This window comes from Abramis brama (genome assembly GCF_963993115.1).
Source record: "Abramis brama genome assembly, chromosome: 23".
NCBI classification, from domain to species: Eukaryota; Metazoa; Chordata; class Actinopteri; order Cypriniformes; family Leuciscidae; genus Abramis; species Abramis brama.
The window spans coordinates 2,220,048-2,237,550 of NC_139985.1; the positions used below are offsets into that span (position 1 = coordinate 2,220,048).

The window sequence follows — 17,503 nt, forward strand, 5'->3', positions numbered from 1 at the left end:
AGTTTAAATGTAACTTTTACTACGACAGAAACAATGTTTCAAGTTTCCCTGCGAGACTCAAACACGTAGCGGATACGTTTCCTGTTTCTCCTACAGGCGCTTTGTTGAGGCAGCGGACGGACTGTACCATTCATCCGCAGGTGAACACAACAGCACCAACAACTACAGTTCCGAGTGTGTTCAACGATAAACACAGAGTTTGGATGTATATTGTAGTTTTATTTGTATCTAGGTAATATAAATCATATGTATGCTTTTAGACAGCGATTTTAGGCTTTTGTAGATACGCGATGTCTGTCGGGCCACCCCTCCGCCGAGTCTGTTGCCATGTTCCCGGTTCCCTTATGGGTGTGGTGAAGAGATTGCTGGTGAAAATTGACTCTCAGCTCGCGTGAGGGCTGCGTGGCCCTTTAAATGTGTTTAAAATTGAGTTCCAGTTAATTGAGCTGCTTTGAAATTTATCTGTGCGCTTATCAACATGCCAGGGATCTGAAAGGAGCTGAATTTGCCCAAACCAGCCTGATCAGGTGAGGGGGAAAAAACAATCGTACGCTGTGTTTCTCTTCTCTCGTCTATTTCCTGCTTGTAAAATGCTCGTAAAAGGACCTGCTGGGTGATTTAAACGCATTGCTGAACTTGTTTTGACTGTTTTAGGGGTGAATGATGGGTTGAATCTTGACTTCGTATAGCTAATTAGTTAAATTATAATCTGCTGGTTGTTCTGTTTAAAGAAGAAGCAACAGGAGGCCTGATACACACAAGAGTTGAGTCTGAACTCCAACCGTTATAATCTGTTAAGTGTTTCCTGGCAGGAGTTAATCATCTTAATGGACAGTGTGGTGTAGTGGTTAAATATCTGTGGTGATGAGTGAAAGATTGCAGGTTCAACCCTCAGCTGGGATGACAGTATTATTGTGTCCTTGATAAAGACACTTCAGGTTACTACAGTAAACATGAACTGCCCGTTGTTTTTAATAAAAGTCTTCGTTATATGAACGAACTTCACAAGTCATTTTCCTTAGTGGTTATATCTTCCAGCTTAGTTAAATTGAATAAAATCTTAATAAAATCTTATTAAAAATTAAATCTAAAGTATTTGGTGAAGGACGGCAATCACTGAGATTCTTCGAGCAGAAGCTGGTAGTTTTACTTTCACTTTACCTTTGGTGAAATCCGTTTTGATCCACCTTAAGTTTTTTTTTTTTTTTTTTTTGTGTGTCTTTTTATCAGATCCAGAGACTTTAAACTCTGCCAGCATGAATAATTTTGATATACTTACTGGCTTAATTTGCCGTCTTACTCTATGCAGTTATGGGACAGTCTTGTGTGTTCTTTAATATTGTAGGTTATTGTGTAATTTTATTATTTTAAGGATTTAGAAATGGCCTAGCAGACATTATTTTCAAACAAAATCGTTTCAGATTTCAGTATTTATTAGGTACATGAAGATGTTCACCTGTAAAAAAAATAATACAAATAAATAAATAAATAAATACATTTTCTTCTAGAATGATCATTTTTATCAAGCTTGTATATTTAAGTTCAGTAATTTCACTTAAATGACAATTAATCGGTAATTTTCATTGCCATTTAAGTGAAATTACTGAACTTAAATATACAAGGTTGATAAAAATGATCATTCTAGAAGAAAATTTTAGATTGCACTTAGAGGCTTTTGCATCTGAACTATATAGATAGATAGATAGATAGATTTGTAATTTTGTGAATGTGTGAAATATAGTTATTTTTTCCCCCTTTTGTTTCCTGGAATTGATTTTCAGTTGCAGTTTTTCTTTATTGGGGTTATTAAATAGAAGCACACAGCTTGTCATATTTGTATTACTGTAAAAGGAGGGTGAAGATACTCGTGTCCTCTGTCATAGTGTCAGGTATGGGGCTCAGCAGTGTATTTTGTCATCATTAATGGAGCAAAAAAACAGCATGGCATATCTGTGCCCACTGAGAGCGTGCCAAGCTGATCTGAGCTGCACGATTTAGGGGGAAAAAGTGTTATTGCAATTTTTATGATAAAAATTCAGGGTTTTTTTGCACAATTTGACATTTTCTTTGATTTTTATAAATTTTATCATTATTATTTAAAGATATATTAAACTAAATAAGAAATTTTACTGTTGTAATGTTTTATCGTTTAATAAAAAGTGTGTATTCAGTAAAAATATTATACTGATATTTATGGCTGTCTTAAAATCTTTATATATCAAACGTTAAATCATATAAAATAACACAATGCTGTACTTCACTCTAAAACAGCCTATTTATTTAAAGTATAACTTCGCCGACTTTCAACCAGCTTTGTATTGTTTATTTACAATGTCGGTTGTATATCTAAATGAACAATGTTTACTCTGTTTTCTGTGTTACCTGGACCGAGAAATTCACGTTTATTAGTCAGCAAAAGTCTTTTGACGTCTCCAGGGCTTTTCGTGAAAACTACAGATTATACTTAAGCATTTCTGTATCACATCGTCAGATCGGCAGAGGGTTATTAACAGAACATTGTAAGGGTTGGTTTATCACTGAAAACTGGACTCTTTAAAGAAGGGATAGTTCACTTTAAAATGAAAATTCTGTCATTTACTCACCCTCAAGTTGTTTCAAACCTGTATGAATTTCTTTCTTCTGAACACAAAGGAAGATATTTTGAAGAATGTCAGGAACCAAACAGTTAACTGGAACCATTGACTTCCACAGTAGGAAAAAAAAATACTATGGAAGTCAATGGTTCCAGTTAACTGTTTGGCTCCTGACATTCTTCAAAATATCTTCCTTTGTGTTCAGCAGAAGAAAGAAATTCATACAGGTTTGAAACAACTTGAGGGTGAGTAAATGATGACAGAATTTTCATTTTAAAGTGAACTATCCCTTTAAACAGCATTATGGTACAAATGTAAGACTATGGCAGCAGCTTTCTTACCCTTACGCGACACCTTTTGCACGTTTTTCTTTCCGTTTTATCCCCTACATTCGGCCTAAAAAACTGTACGTTGAAATGTTGACAACAAACTGAGGTTTTTCAGATTTCCTGTTTGCCATTCTTTCCATATTTAAAATTTTTGCAGCCCTTTAGCCGCTGCCTACGACGCGCTGGATCCTTCACTGGAAACCGAAAGTAACTCACTCCCAACACTCTAAACATTTACTCATTTAGTCAATTTAGTCAATACAAGTCGATAGACACCATTATGGCTAAAAGTTTGCTAAGAAGTATTTCCTACTAAAGCAAGGCGGTATTTGACTCTGGTCAAGTGTATTCACAGCAGACTGGTGGGAGTGGCCTTGGACATGCACAGTGCATTATGGGTGTTACAGTTTTCCCACCTATTTGGCAAAAGGGAAGACAACAGCCTCTTTTCTCTGTGTTTTCTCTAGTCAGGTAAGGTAGCACAGATTTATTTTTTAAAACCTTGTTTCTAATGCATAAGCCAAGTTTAATTGAAAGCCCATTTTGCCAGGGATGAAGTACCCCTTTAATCATATCACTAGGTGCGTTTCCATTACAGATTTGTGCAAAACTTTTGCAATTTTTTTTTCTTTTCTAAATATCGACAAAAAACTATTGCGAAATGACGGCGTTTCCATTAACCGATGTTATGTGACTAAAACGTCATTTCTTCCTCTCGAGATAAGTCATTTAAAAAATCATGGCGACGGATGTTGGTAGGTTTGCGTATATCTCAGCCACTGCACTGGCCATTATTACTAATCGAAGGAGACGTATGTGTGTTATCCAAGCATTAATGGCAAGGAAAGACCCTTATACTGTGAGCGACACATATGAGGTGTTTCTGGGTGTTTCTCCCTCATTTCTGCTTCAAGGTCTTGATTGTGGCATTTATTTGAGGTTTAGAATCCAGTATTCCTTTAATTCTTCTGTCTTTTATGAATTTAATAAAGAACTCTGTCTCGTATTCGGTCCAAACACACGCGTCATCTACGTCAGGTGACCTGTAAATGTGCAAACACTGTTTCCATTGCAGTTTTGCGAAATTTTAATTTTTCGAATTGCCTGAAAAACCTCATGCGAGCGTAAAAACCTTTTTGCGATAAATGGGAGTTTTTGCAAAATTGACGTGTTTCCATTGGGCGTATTTTTAATTTGTGCAATTTGAAGGGTAATGGAAACGCGGCTACAGACTTTGCAACTTGATAATCTCACTAAGCCATATCGAGATTTAGTTTTATTTCGATTAATTGCGCTGCCCTAGTCTGAAGGAGAGCGACGTGGATTATGTGAAGGCTGAGGCTGTAGTTGCCGCATGACGTCACCTTTGCACTGATGTGAGATTGAATCCATAGGGTCTTAAATCACTCCAACCAAAGGCCGACACACAGTCCCAGCTGTGTCTTACACACGACCAAAGATAAACTAATGCCAGACTCAGGAAACATTATCTGTGTCTGATCACTTTTAAAATCATGCATGCAGCATTACATAAAGGTCAAAACCCAAATTATAAACATTGTTTGAAGACAGAACTATTTAAAAAATGTCTCTATCGTTGTAGTCCTTGGTATTATGAATAAGTTGGGTGTTGCTGTCTAGTAGTTGGGCAGTATGACCTAATGGTATGAGTAATCAGTATATATCATAATTGTTATTTATTTATTTATTGGAAATTCAATGTAATTAAAAAATGTCCTAGTTTTTAATAACCATGTGGTAAATGACTATCTTTGTATAATCGAATGAACTGGTAACACTTTATAATAAGGTTTCATTTGTGAACTATATCATGGTAACAATGAAATTACTTTCACAGCATTTATTAATCTTAAAGTCCCCCTGTGGTGCAAATCAAGCTTTTAATGTTGTTTATTTGTCTAGTATGTGGTGTTTTTAATCTGCTTTAAGACAAACCATGTGTAAATTTTCTCCTCAAAACTGCATTGAAAAAAAGATTAGGTTAAAATTAGGTGCTTTATCTCATTTGATTTTGTTTTGAACTTGATGGACGCAAAGTCACATTATTTGTTTCTAATCATAAAAAACGAACTAGCCTCCAGTTTAGGGTTGTGCCAGATGACAGTGTGAGAGATGCTGGACTAGTAACCAAACCATGTACTGTTAACGCACAGATGCTGTTTGAGTTTGTAGTAGATCTTCTAACTCTTAACATGTTCGTATGGAATCAAAGGTGAGGGAGACATTGAGACGCGGTCGCATGATTTGACGGAAAGGTCAGTGAACATATGGGTGGCATTTGGCAGTAGTTGGCGGGGTTTTGAAGACCCTCTGAGCTCACCGTCATTTCCCACAGCTCTCAGATCAGTTTGTGCGTTTAATTAAAGTTGCTGAAATGGATTTGCTCAAAGGAAGCTGGTCCTTTGACCATTTGTAATTGCATTTTAAAGGGGTGGTTGATTTTATGATTTCACTTTTCTAACTTTAGTTGGTGTGTAATGTTGCTGTTTGAGCATAAACAACATCTGCAAAGTTACAACGCTCAAAGTTCAAAGCAAAGGGAGATATTTGCTTTTTAAGGACTACAACAAACGGCTGGTAGAGACTACACGACATTCCTCCTGGGTTAGTGACATCACCATCCCTAGAATTTACATAAACCCCGCCCCCTGAGCATGATTTATAGATTATCAAGACAGAATATGCTAATCAATGACTAGAAGATAACTACACATCAGCTTCATAAATTCACCAACTATCCATTCAGAAATGTCCTGTTGCTTCTACATGTTGTCACTTCTTCTTGAGTCTCTCCATCATTGTCCGACTCCGGTTTGAACATAAAAGGCTAAACGTTTTTGAAATGTTCAGTGCATGTGTGTGTGAGGTAAAATGACATGAGCTCTTGAAGCTCCGCCCCCTGTGCTGAGAGCAGCAGCTCATTTGCATTTAAAGGGACAGACTCAAAAACTGTGCGTTTTTGCTCACCCTCAAAAAGTGACAATATTAACATGTTATATAAAAATATCTGTGGGGTATTTTGAGCTAAAACTTCACACACACACTCTAGGGACATCAGAGACTTATTTTACATCTTGTGAAAAGGGCATTATACCACCCCTTTAAGTGATTCATGACCGCATGCATCACTAGTGCAATGTTTGATTGATAGATGAGCGCATGCAATGTAAGAATGAAGTCATAATAGTGTATAATTCCTCATTTCTTGCAGGTCCAGCACGTTGTCGTCTCGGGTGTAGGTCAAACAGGAACAATGAGTGAGTTGGAACAGTTGCGTCAGGAAGCGGAACAGCTTCGCAACCAGATCCGGGTAAGAGGAATTGTTCATCAGTGCTTGTGTTTGGACTGAGGCAACAAAAGGAAACGTTCATATGAGAGGACTCGCATGCAAACAATATATTTCCTTTGTTGAGTGTTTTGATTGGGAAGTTTTGTGTCATGAATTATTGTTGTTTTTCAGGATGCTAGAAAAGCCTGCAGTGACTCCACACTTTCGCAGGTACGAAACAAATCATTGATTCGTTGATATCAACCAGGTTATCTACAAACTGCTGTGGCGATGTACACTATCTGTCAAAAGTTTAGAATAATTAATATTGCAATTAATTTTTTACACTATCTGTCAAAAGTAGATAAAAAAAGATTTAATGCTTATGATAGAAGCCTCTTACACTCACCATTATTTTGATCAAATACAGTAAAAACTGTGAAATATTAGTTTAAATTTAGTGTTCTACATGAATGTATTAAAATGTAATTTATTTCTGTGATAAAAGCTCAATTTTCAGCATCATTTCAAGTCTTCAGTGTCACATGATCCTTCAGAAATCACTCTAATATGATGATTTGCATCAGTTATTATTGGTTTTCTATTATTAATAATGGTTCTGATTATTATTTGAAAACATATTTTACTGCTTAATATTTTTGTGGAAACAATATTTTTTAGCATTCTTTGATGAATAGAGTTCAAAAGAACAGCATTTAATAGAATTATTTTGTAATATCATAACTTTCATAGTCTTTTCATAGTCAATATCATAGTCTTTTTCTGTCACTTTTGATCAATTTAATGCGTCCTTCCTTACTGAATAAAAGCATTAATTTATTTTTCTTTTACTTGCCCCAAACATTTGAATGGTAGTGTATCATAGTTTACAAAAATATGAAGCAACACAACTGTTATCAACATTGATGATAATAAGAAATGTTTCTTGATTAGCACATTAGAATGATTTCTGAAGGATCATGTGACACTGAAGACTGTGATGATAAATTCAAATTTGATCACAGGAATAAATTATATTTTACAATATTAACAACAGTTATTTTAAAAGTGATAATATTTCACAATATTATTATTTTTTTACTGTATTTTGATCAAATAAATGCATCATTGGTGAGCAGAAGAAACTTCAAAAAAAATCACCAGCAGTTTTTGCATTTTTAGTGACTTTAGTGTAAATACTCTATAAATGAGCATTGAAATGCTATAGAAGATGATGCTGTAAGATCTCTGATGTGCCATTGCCTCATGGGAGCTGATGATATCGTGTGATCTTTAATCTCTTGCTGTTTTGGGCTCATGTGGCAGATGACAGCGAGCCTGGACTCAGTGGGGCGGATCCAGATGAGAACGAGACGCACACTCAGAGGTCATCTCGCCAAAATCTACGCCATGCACTGGGGCAGCGACTCCAGGTGTGTGTTTGATTGACAGACACGTTCTCAGAGGGTCCCTAACCATCACGATTGGTTTTATACACAGAAAATGCTGCTTTAAACACTCTGGGCCTCCTTTCAACTGTGTGATTAATATTACATGAAGAAACGCTTGGGACCCTGGTGTTCGTTTTCCATGGAGCTGTAATAAGGCCTTTCCCACCATGTTACTCAAATCCCATCTGTGCCCCATATTAATTACATTTCATTATGGATATGCTGCAGTGTGGATGAATATCATTTCTTTGGCTCTTTTTTAGGTTACTTGTCAGTGCCTCCCAAGATGGCAAACTGATCATATGGGATGGTTATACGACAAACAAGGTAATGAGATACTAAAGCCATGTACACTGGAGAAAAAAAAAAAGAAAAAAAAAAAAGGATTTTTATTCAAATCAAAAGATCTTATTAAGCATCACCAAATCAACCTAAATACATTGATTTATACCAACAAAACAACTTTTTGTAAGTTAAATCTGCTTTAAGTTAACAATAGCTATTTTTCCATCCACCTATTTTTCTTTCGCATTTTGGGAAATCGTATAAAAACTGCTGGAGGGAAACGCCAAGATGCACATAAATTAAATGTGCATAACTTTATCCAATAAGACTTTTTTAACTTTTTTTTATCCAAGAAAACATGCACATAAACTACAATGGAAACACATTTACTGAATATGCCTGAGCAAAGTCTGTCATCAAAGCGGTTCAGTATAATTGTCTTACACGACTAACACGTGCATTTATAAAAACTTTATGCAATAAGACTTTTTAACTTTTTTATCGGCTATTTTAAAAATGTTTGAATCCATTAGTAGCTCTAATATTTACTGAAATTTTAAGTTAATATTTTAATATTTCAATATTTTAACAACATATTTGCGGTTCTGTGATGCCAGTTAATGTAAACATGACATGCAGGTGCACAAATTAAATATTTCAGGTGTTTTATTTTGATTTGTTTTTATTTTAATATTTACATATTATTTTATATAATTAAGTTGTTTTTGTTTGTTTGTTTTGAAATAAGTCTCTTTTGCTCACCAAGACTGCATTTATTCAATCCACTGAAAATTCAGCTTTTCCATCACAGGAATGAATTACATTTTAAAATATATTAAAATGGGAAACCTGTAGTGTATTATATGCAAAATTATTATTTTTTTTAATAGTTTAATTTATTGTTTCATCTGCGCTCTGAGATGCAAGTAATTCATTATATAAGAAAATTATTATATACAGTGGTTATATACTTTAAAAAAAAAAATGTTTGCACCAGTTGCACTCTTTGACTTAAAGGATTGAAACACTGCTTTATTCGCAAATGTTTTATGCAAAATTCTTATTTTGCGCATAAATTAAATTCGCAACTTTTGATAAACATGGCTAATTGCACCACTATTTACAGTGCAGCCCAGTCCTGATGGGGATTGTTTTCTGTTTATCTTCAGTTTTTGCTTATTGTATTACTGAAGAATATCGTATGTTTTTAACTCAGATGCACGCCATCCCCCTGCGCTCTTCCTGGGTCATGACCTGTGCGTACGCCCCGTCCGGGAACTACGTGGCCTGTGGAGGCCTGGACAACATCTGCTCCACCTACAGCCTTAAGACCCGTGAGGGCAACGTCAGGGTCAACCGAGAACTGGCCGGACACACAGGTAGAGTCGCCTTTATTCATCTCCTCTCTTCTAAAAAGGGGATTAACCAGCTTTTTTTGTCAGCCGAACCCCTTTGACCTAAAATATGTACTAGGGCTGTCAAAATTTACATATTAACGTATGAGATTAAGTCAAAATTCTTAAATCTGCGAACTACGTTTCTCGGCTGGATAAAGCAAACCAGCTTCTCGCTAGTAAAGTTTTGATGGACGCGGATTGTAATCAAGGTAAAGACGATGGTGGTGACGTACAGGAGTCGTACAGTAAGAACGCGCGAGTCTGTTATTATTGGTGTGCAACCAAACCGTGTTATATTTATGCACAGACACATTACAGCGTTGTTTCCACACACAATCAGGATCATGTTTTTATCTGTCCTGTGTATGTCCTGTGTATATTAATTTCAAGATAAATATGCAATTAATCACGATTAATCGCACAAAAGGGGTGCGATTTTAAAAATGTTTTAATCTATTAGTAGCTCTAATATTTACTGAGATAAATTAATATTTCAATATTTTAACAACATATTTGCGGTTCTGTGATGCCAGTTAATGTAAACATGACATGCAGGTACACAGATATTTCAAGTGCTTTATTTTGATTTGTTTTTATTTTAATATTTTTATATTATTTATATAATTAAGTTGTTTTTGTTTGTTTGTTTTGAAATAAGTCTCTTTTGCTCACCAAGACTGCATTTATTCAATCCACTGAAAATTCTGCTTTTCCATCACAGGAATGAATTACATTTTAAAATATATTAAATTAGGAAACCTGTAGTGTATTATATGCAAATTTGACATTTGTTTTATAGTTTAATGCATTAATAATTATTAGCTTAGCTAACTCACAAACCTGTTTGGGAAACTCTGCTCTACTTCAACTCTTTCTGTATGCCATTTTATACAATGCATAATTAATGAATGCAATACATCATTTTATTTTATTTTATGAACAACCCTGTAGGTTATCTGTCTTGCTGTCGTTTTCTTGATGACAATCAGATCATCACCAGCTCTGGCGACACCACATGGTGAGTTCATGTGCCATACGCCATACAATAACTCAATAAGTGCCATAATGGCAATAAGTAAGAATTATTTTTCCTATTTCATTTTGGAATTTGACAGACTTTTTTTTTTTTTTTTTTAAGCAACTTGCATTGCATTAAAGGTGTACATTTTATTAGATCATGCATTCCCTGAAAATCAAACCTATGACTTAGTCATTGCTAGCGCCATGCTGTTTTAGCTACATCGCGTATTGCAATGCTAAATGTAACAACAAAAAAGTTTTGTTCCATGTTGCTTTGAATTAAAAGTGTTTGGTTTTAATTAAAACGAAATTTTCAACTTTGCTTCTGTGTCTTTTGTTGCAGTGCATTGTGGGACATTGAGACGGGCCAACAAACCACCAGTTTCACAGGACACACGGGTGATGTCATGAGTCTGTCGGTCAGTCCCGACTCTAAGACGTTCGTGTCAGGGGCCTGCGACGCCTCTGCCAAACTGTGGGACATCAGAGACGGGATGTGCAGACAGTCTTTCACTGGCCACGTCTCGGATATAAACGCCGTCTGTGTGAGTGTTTAGACCTACCTTTAAAATCATGCTTGCTGTTTGGTTCAATTATTAAAATATAAACTACTAGTCAAAAGTTTGGAATTATGAACTGAGAAATCAAATATTTTCCTTGAGCTTTTGACATATAAGAGGTCATCATACTATAAGAATATCCTGTAAGTTTCAGAACTGAAAACTTCCTTGTTAGTCTAATAAAAGCTTTTGACACCAGGCACAGCGAACGCCAGGTTTTTCAAAGTGGGGATCTATGAGGTCAAAGGGTATCAAACACCGCCTCCGCAGAAGATGATCAACGCCTACTTCAACACTGCCTGTTTAGCCCCGCCCACCGATTCACGCATTACATGAAGCTCATTATAATATGCAAAACTGTTATCCAATCATAGCAGTGGGCGTTTACTTCCAAGTCTTCAATGAGACACGCCCATAAAAACTGAGCGTTTCAGGAGCTAGGCTCAAAACCAGGGTAGAAATTAGCCTATTACTCATTCATTTAGATGCTTTTTAATGTAAAAACCAAGCGAACGTCTTAAGTTGACCTCAGACAACAATATAAAAAAAATTAAAAAGCCAGTTCATGACCCCTTTAAGATTTTTTTAAATGTTTTTAAAAGAACCAAGGCAGTATTTATTTGATCAAAAATACAGTAAAAAAATTGTGAAATATTACTATTTAAAAAAGCTATTTTTGATTAACTTTTTTGATCCACTTCAAATGTTGACTACTGTAGTAAAACGTCATTTATTCCTGTGATCAAAGCTGAATTTTCAGCATCATTCATTACTCCAGTCTTCAGTGTCACATGATCCTTCAGAAATCATTCTAATATGATGATTTGCTGCTCAAGAAACATTTCTGATTATTATCAATGTTGAAAACAGTTGTGCTGTTTCATATTTTTGTGGAAACCGTGGTACGTTTTGTTTTTCACAGGGTTCTTGCAGGTTTCAGTTAGTCAAATTTAAGACCTTTTTAAGACATTTTAAGACCATAAAGATTGAAATTTAAGACCTACACGACGCATTACCAAATAAATGTTCAAATCAAAGAATTCATTTTATTTCAATGAATTCAGTAATTGAAAAAGCATTAATTTAATTTACAAATAAATCACATTAGCAACCTTCCTCCACACCCAACAACGCGTGTCAGAACAGAATCAGATATAATTTTTTTTTATAGAAAATTGTACTTTGCATATTACCGGTATACTGTAAAAAAAAACCCCACATAATTAGTTGATTTTAGTTGATCATAGTTGATAATAACTAGAGATGAAATGGCATGAACATTTAATTTCATGATTATAGTGACAAAAATGATCATGGTTATCACAGAATCCTGTTCAAAAAGTATTAATACTACACAATGAAATCAATTCAAAGTTTTATGTCGAAAACCAGCAAATAACAAATAAATTTAGCATCAATATGCACTTTTTGTTTACATAAACATTAAAATAATACCATTAAAAATTAACATTTTAAAAGTGTTGTGCATGTTATATACTAACATGTACAAGTTAAAATAAAGGTTTGACAAAAAAGGTTTTATAAAAAGATAAACCTCACATATTTCAGACTTTAAATAATTTTTCATAAAAAGAATGAGTCCAAAAAGATAAATTACTGACATTTACAATGCACTTTAGCTTATCTTTTATTATTAATAGTAAAATTAGGTCCGATTTTCCCGTGGCGTCTGTCGTTGCTATGCAACCATGCCCTGTGTCTCCACAACGACAAAGAAGTTTTAGTAGCTAATGGATTTTCCACCACCGAAAAACGCTTGCTGTAGCTCTGCTACAAGATTTATTTACGGAGAAGAGAAAGACACCCGTAGTGTTTGGGTGCACCCCCATCCTTGATGTTGACTGAGACAGCGCCTGGAAAAAACGAGCGCGTCGCTTCTATTATGAGCACGCTTACCGCGCGCCTACATTTGAACGAACTTGAGCGCACAAAAGACGCGATATGTGAACGGCCTCTTGGCGAGCGACCTCCAATCAGGCCGCGAGCGACGTGTTGGAGACCCTGCTCTAGAGCTCCGCTTTGTAGGCTACGACTCGATACTTTTTGCTACTTTATAATAATTTTCTGCAGCCAGCGTTTCTGGAAATAAACGAGGGTAAACACTTTTTAAGACCTGACTAAATGAAATTTAAGACCGCGGATGAAAATATGGCCGTTTTTAAGGCCTTAAATTTAAAGTTCAGAATTTTAGACTTTTTAAGACCCCGCGGGAACCCTGTTTTCAGCATTCTTTGAATAGAAAAAAATCAATGAAAAACATTTTTGTTTAACGCATTAAATGTCTTTACTGTCACATCTTATCAATTTAATGCGTCATCGCAGAGTTTTTTTCTTACCCCTAATTTTTAAATGGTAGTGTATCATGGTTTCCAAAAAATATATAAAGCAGCACAACTGTTTTCAACATTGATAATAATCAGAAATGTTTCTTGAGCAGCAAATCATCATATTAGAATGATTTTTGAAGGATCATTCAGGATCAGTAATATTTCACAATATTTCTGATCTAATATTTGTGAGCATTAGAAACAAAAGTATTCCTAAATCTTAATTATACCAAATTTTTATACTACTAACCAATACTACTGGGTGGTTTATATTATGTTCTGGAAGCTTCTCTTGTGTAACACTGCATGAGTAGATGAATTTGATGTTGTTTTGTTGTTTACTCCTGCAGTTCTTTCCGAACGGAAATGCCTTCACAACAGGTTCAGACGACGCCACCTGCAGGCTGTTCGACCTGCGCGCGGATCAGGAGCTGATGATGTATTCTCACGACAACATCATCTGCGGCATCACCTCCGTGGCCTTCTCCAAGAGCGGACGCCTCCTGCTGGCCGGTTACGACGACTTCAACTGCAACGTCTGGGACACTTTAAAAGGCGAACGTGCAGGTGAGAGCAAATGCCCTTCAGAGTTTTTATATTTAAAGGACAAATCCAGTGAAAAATGAACCTGGGGTTAATTAACACATGGTTACCGAGTCGATCGTTCCCTGCGATGCGTTTTCATGAAAATCGAATGTAAAGAGTTTTATCTTTAAAAACAGATTAGCTCATAACAGTAGTATATGGGGCACAGAGTAAGTAAAAGTAAATCGCTAGTTAATACCACTAACAAGGCTCAAAATAGCCTCACACTAACACAGTAGCATAATGAGGGTCCCTACATGCAAACCGAAGCATTGAGAACTTTGTTAGTGTACAGACAGTTTAATAAGAAGAGACTTTATAAAGACAGTACATTACGCGTTTACAGACAGGCGTCATCTTGGAAAACAGTCTCGACTAATCGAGTCACGAACGCCGTGCTACGTTAGATTTCACAAACGTAATTCCTATCAACAAGCTCACGTAGCACGGCGTTCGTGACTCGATTAGTCGAGACTGTTTTCCAAGATGACGCCTGTCTGTAAACGCGTAATGTACTGTCTTTATAAAGTCTCTTCTTATTAAACTGTCTGTATTTTGAGCCTTGTTAGTGGTATTAACTAGCGATTTACTTTTACTTACTCTGTGCCCCATATACTAGTGTTATGAGCTAATCTGTTTTTAGAGATAAAACTCTTTACATTCGATTTTCATGAAAACGCATCGCAGGGAACGATCGACTCGGTAACCATGTGTTAATTAACCCCAGGTTCATTTTTCACTGGATTTGTCCTTTAATAGGGCTGGGTAAAAAAAAAAAAAATAGATTTCTCGATTTAAATCGATTCTCATTTTTTTGAAACGATATCGATTCTTAAATCCCAAGAATCGATCCGATCCAATCCAATAAATCCCAATAATCTTTGTGCTTTGTTACTATTGATATGAAACAAAGTCTCAGATTTACGTTTACGAAATTACGTTTACGAAATTCAAAAACATAAATACCGTTTTATTTATTATTTATCTTAATGAGAACCATTAACACCCCTAATGGATTTGCATTATAATAATCTGCACCGCTCCCTCTGTCAGGTGTCCTGGCCGGTCACGACAACCGGGTGAGCTGTTTAGGAGTAAATGATGATGGAATGGCCGTGGCCACGGGATCATGGGACAGTTTCCTTCGGATCTGGAACTGAGAGCGGTATTAAAACAAATCTCCAGGTCCAGTTTCCTTCCGTCCCATTTCTACGTCTTTCCACAGCAAGTCCTCTGCATTCCAGTTATTACACATGATTTTCAGTATGTAGTTCAATCCCGTGGGAAAGCCAATCGGCCACAGGAATCATAATAAGAGATTATTAAAGTGTCATTGTGTAATATGTAAATATACATGTATATGAATATAGATATGGTATATATGTACAGCATTATGTGTATGTATATACCATATAGTATATACATACATAGTGTTCATGTATATATTTTTCTAGTTGATCATTGGCCCATGACATTTTTATTAATCTTTCTCTTTTTGTTTTGTATTTTACTTTGTTTTGTGTACATAGAAAACAACGCTAAACTAGTCGGAACGTTGCGTACTGCAGTCTGTATTACAAAAAGTTTGTGAATTTATGGAGGTTTTCATGCATTGGACAACAAAAGCATAAAACATGCAGATGACCTCCGAACTTCTTTTTTTTTCTTTACACGCCACTAAATCAATCATTTATTGGTGTTTGGAACGAAGGCACTGAATTTTCTCAGCCTTGAGATTGAATGTTTAATTCGAAGCATTACGACACCTTGTTTTTAGGAGTCTTGCTTTTTGATTGATAATGAAATTTATAATGTCTCTGCCCTTGAACTTTAGCCTTAAAATACTAGTGATCACAACAGAACTAATCCTAGTATATCAATTCTTATTTTTTTGGTGCTTACAAAGGAAATCTGTGCTTTGAATTAATTCATAACACTTGCTTTTTTCTTTTTTTTTTTGATTAGAAATGGCCACAAACCCTCCTCTTAAATTTTTTAACATTGCAGTGTTACAAAAATGGAGCATATTGAAAGAAGTATATATAATATTTTTGTGTGCGTCATAGTTGATTAGGAGTCATTTGAATGCTGAGACTGTTTTTCCTTCAAAGTTTTTTGCAATCTCTCAGTTTTTGCATGTAAATGTGTGCAAACAGGTGGAAATGAAGAACACTACCTGGTCAGGATGATTTAACTGCTCACTCAGTCACTATATTTGGCTTATTTTTTTTCTGTGGATAAAAAAAAAATTGTAGATCAGAGCAATGAAGCTGTTTACTCACTTTCGCCATATTTATAAGTGCCATCGGTTCTGACAGTACGTCTCTGTGTTTGTTGTGGTTGCCGGATCGAGGCTGTTTGAGATGTGTGTCAGTAACCAGCTTGATATTCTTTCACCTTAACAAGCCTGATTAAAAATGATATTTGTGCCATTGTTAATGCTCTTAACACCTCATATAACTGTGAATAGAATTTAAAATCTTTCTCTTCACCTTTTTTGTATAAAAGGGAATTGGAAAGTGGCTTGAAATTATGTTGAGGTATTAAAGTGTATTTACAGTATGAAAATGCTTTTTAGCATAAATAAAACCATTTCACCGTTCAAGACACCGTAAAATAGTTAATTTAGGGTTTAAATGTTTTTTTTCTGCTGAGTTTTAAGATGATTAACTGTGAAAAGGGATGTCTTTAGTAGCAATGTCTCATTTAGAAGTCACTTTGAATTCTACAATTTAAACAGGAAATTTGTCTGCTGGTATTATTTGTATTGGTTAGAATTTAAGTCAGATTTCTATTGTTGGTAATGTAGAGGTTGAACGATTGCCAATCAGTGATTCTTTTTGTGGTTGTTTTATTATGATCATGTTGAAGATTTGAGTGGTTGGTTCCGGATCAGCTGAAAAGGACAGTTTTAACATCTAACTGTCTTTATCCTTGGCTTATATAGTCATGTAGTCTTTTGGGCTTTAATGAAAAACATTGATGACTTTTTCAAATTATTTCGCATTATTTCCAAACATGCCAAACCACTCAAACTCCGCAACAAAAGAGTATTTTACATGTTAGAACCCCAATGCTTTAAGTATTCATTATATACTTTTGGCTCATTTGTATCCTACATTACCTTCTTTGAGCCAATAAAGCCAGGACTGTGGTGCCTGGTATAGACTTTCACAGTGCCATATTTTCAAATAATCAATTTTAATAACATTTTGTTCCTCAATTTTTTTGTTTTGTTTTGTTTTTTTGGTATTTGTAAAGTAACATGGTGATAAAGCTGCCATACACTGATATTGTAACCAATAAAAAGACTTTTAACCATATGTTAAGATGTTTCTTTTTGATTGTCTCTATTTGCAAATTTAAATGTGGTTATTTGGGCTATACTATAGCCTATTTCTTGGTAAAGTCAAGATGACCTCTTTTAACTGAAAACAAACAAAAAACTGATCAAAACATTTTCAAAGTTTCCTCCTAAACGTAATTAAAGATATTGTGAGCGACGGAGAAAATATAGGGACAGATTCATTGCCTGATTCATATGATCCAACAATTTCTTTTGTCTTGCAAGTATCCAACAAATTAAAATTGTGTTGCCATTATGTTAACCCTCTGGGCTTCTTCGGTCAAAAATGACCGAAAACT

At 35.3% G+C, this 17,503-nt stretch overlaps 1 protein-coding gene across 1 annotated transcript; it reads left to right on the forward strand.

The window, feature by feature from the left end:
• Positions 1-321: 321 nt before the first annotated feature.
• gnb4b (guanine nucleotide binding protein (G protein), beta polypeptide 4b) lies at positions 322-17,181 on the forward strand. The gene is made up of 10 exons (XM_084100366.1): positions 322-527; positions 6,156-6,254; positions 6,405-6,443; positions 7,539-7,645; positions 7,927-7,990; positions 9,165-9,327; positions 10,297-10,363; positions 10,709-10,910; positions 13,624-13,840; positions 14,912-17,181. Exons 2-10 carry the CDS (start codon positions 6,198-6,200, stop codon positions 15,016-15,018), a joined length of 1,023 nt encoding a protein of 340 aa, XP_083956492.1. The 5' UTR covers positions 322-527; positions 6,156-6,197; the 3' UTR covers positions 15,019-17,181.
• The last annotated feature ends 322 nt before the right edge of the window (positions 17,182-17,503 follow it).

Excerpts from the sequence above, each read along its gene's own strand:
- gnb4b (XM_084100366.1), top strand. The coding sequence starts at position 6,198 with ATGAGTGAGTTGGAACAGTTGCGTCAGGAAGCGGAACAGCTTCGCAAC. Across the intron at positions 6,444-7,538 it reads GTGACTCCACACTTTCGCAG|ATGACAGCGAGCCTGGACTC; the intron begins GTACGAAACAAA and ends CTCATGTGGCAG. Across the intron at positions 9,328-10,296 it reads AGAACTGGCCGGACACACAG|GTTATCTGTCTTGCTGTCGT; the intron begins GTAGAGTCGCCT and ends ACAACCCTGTAG.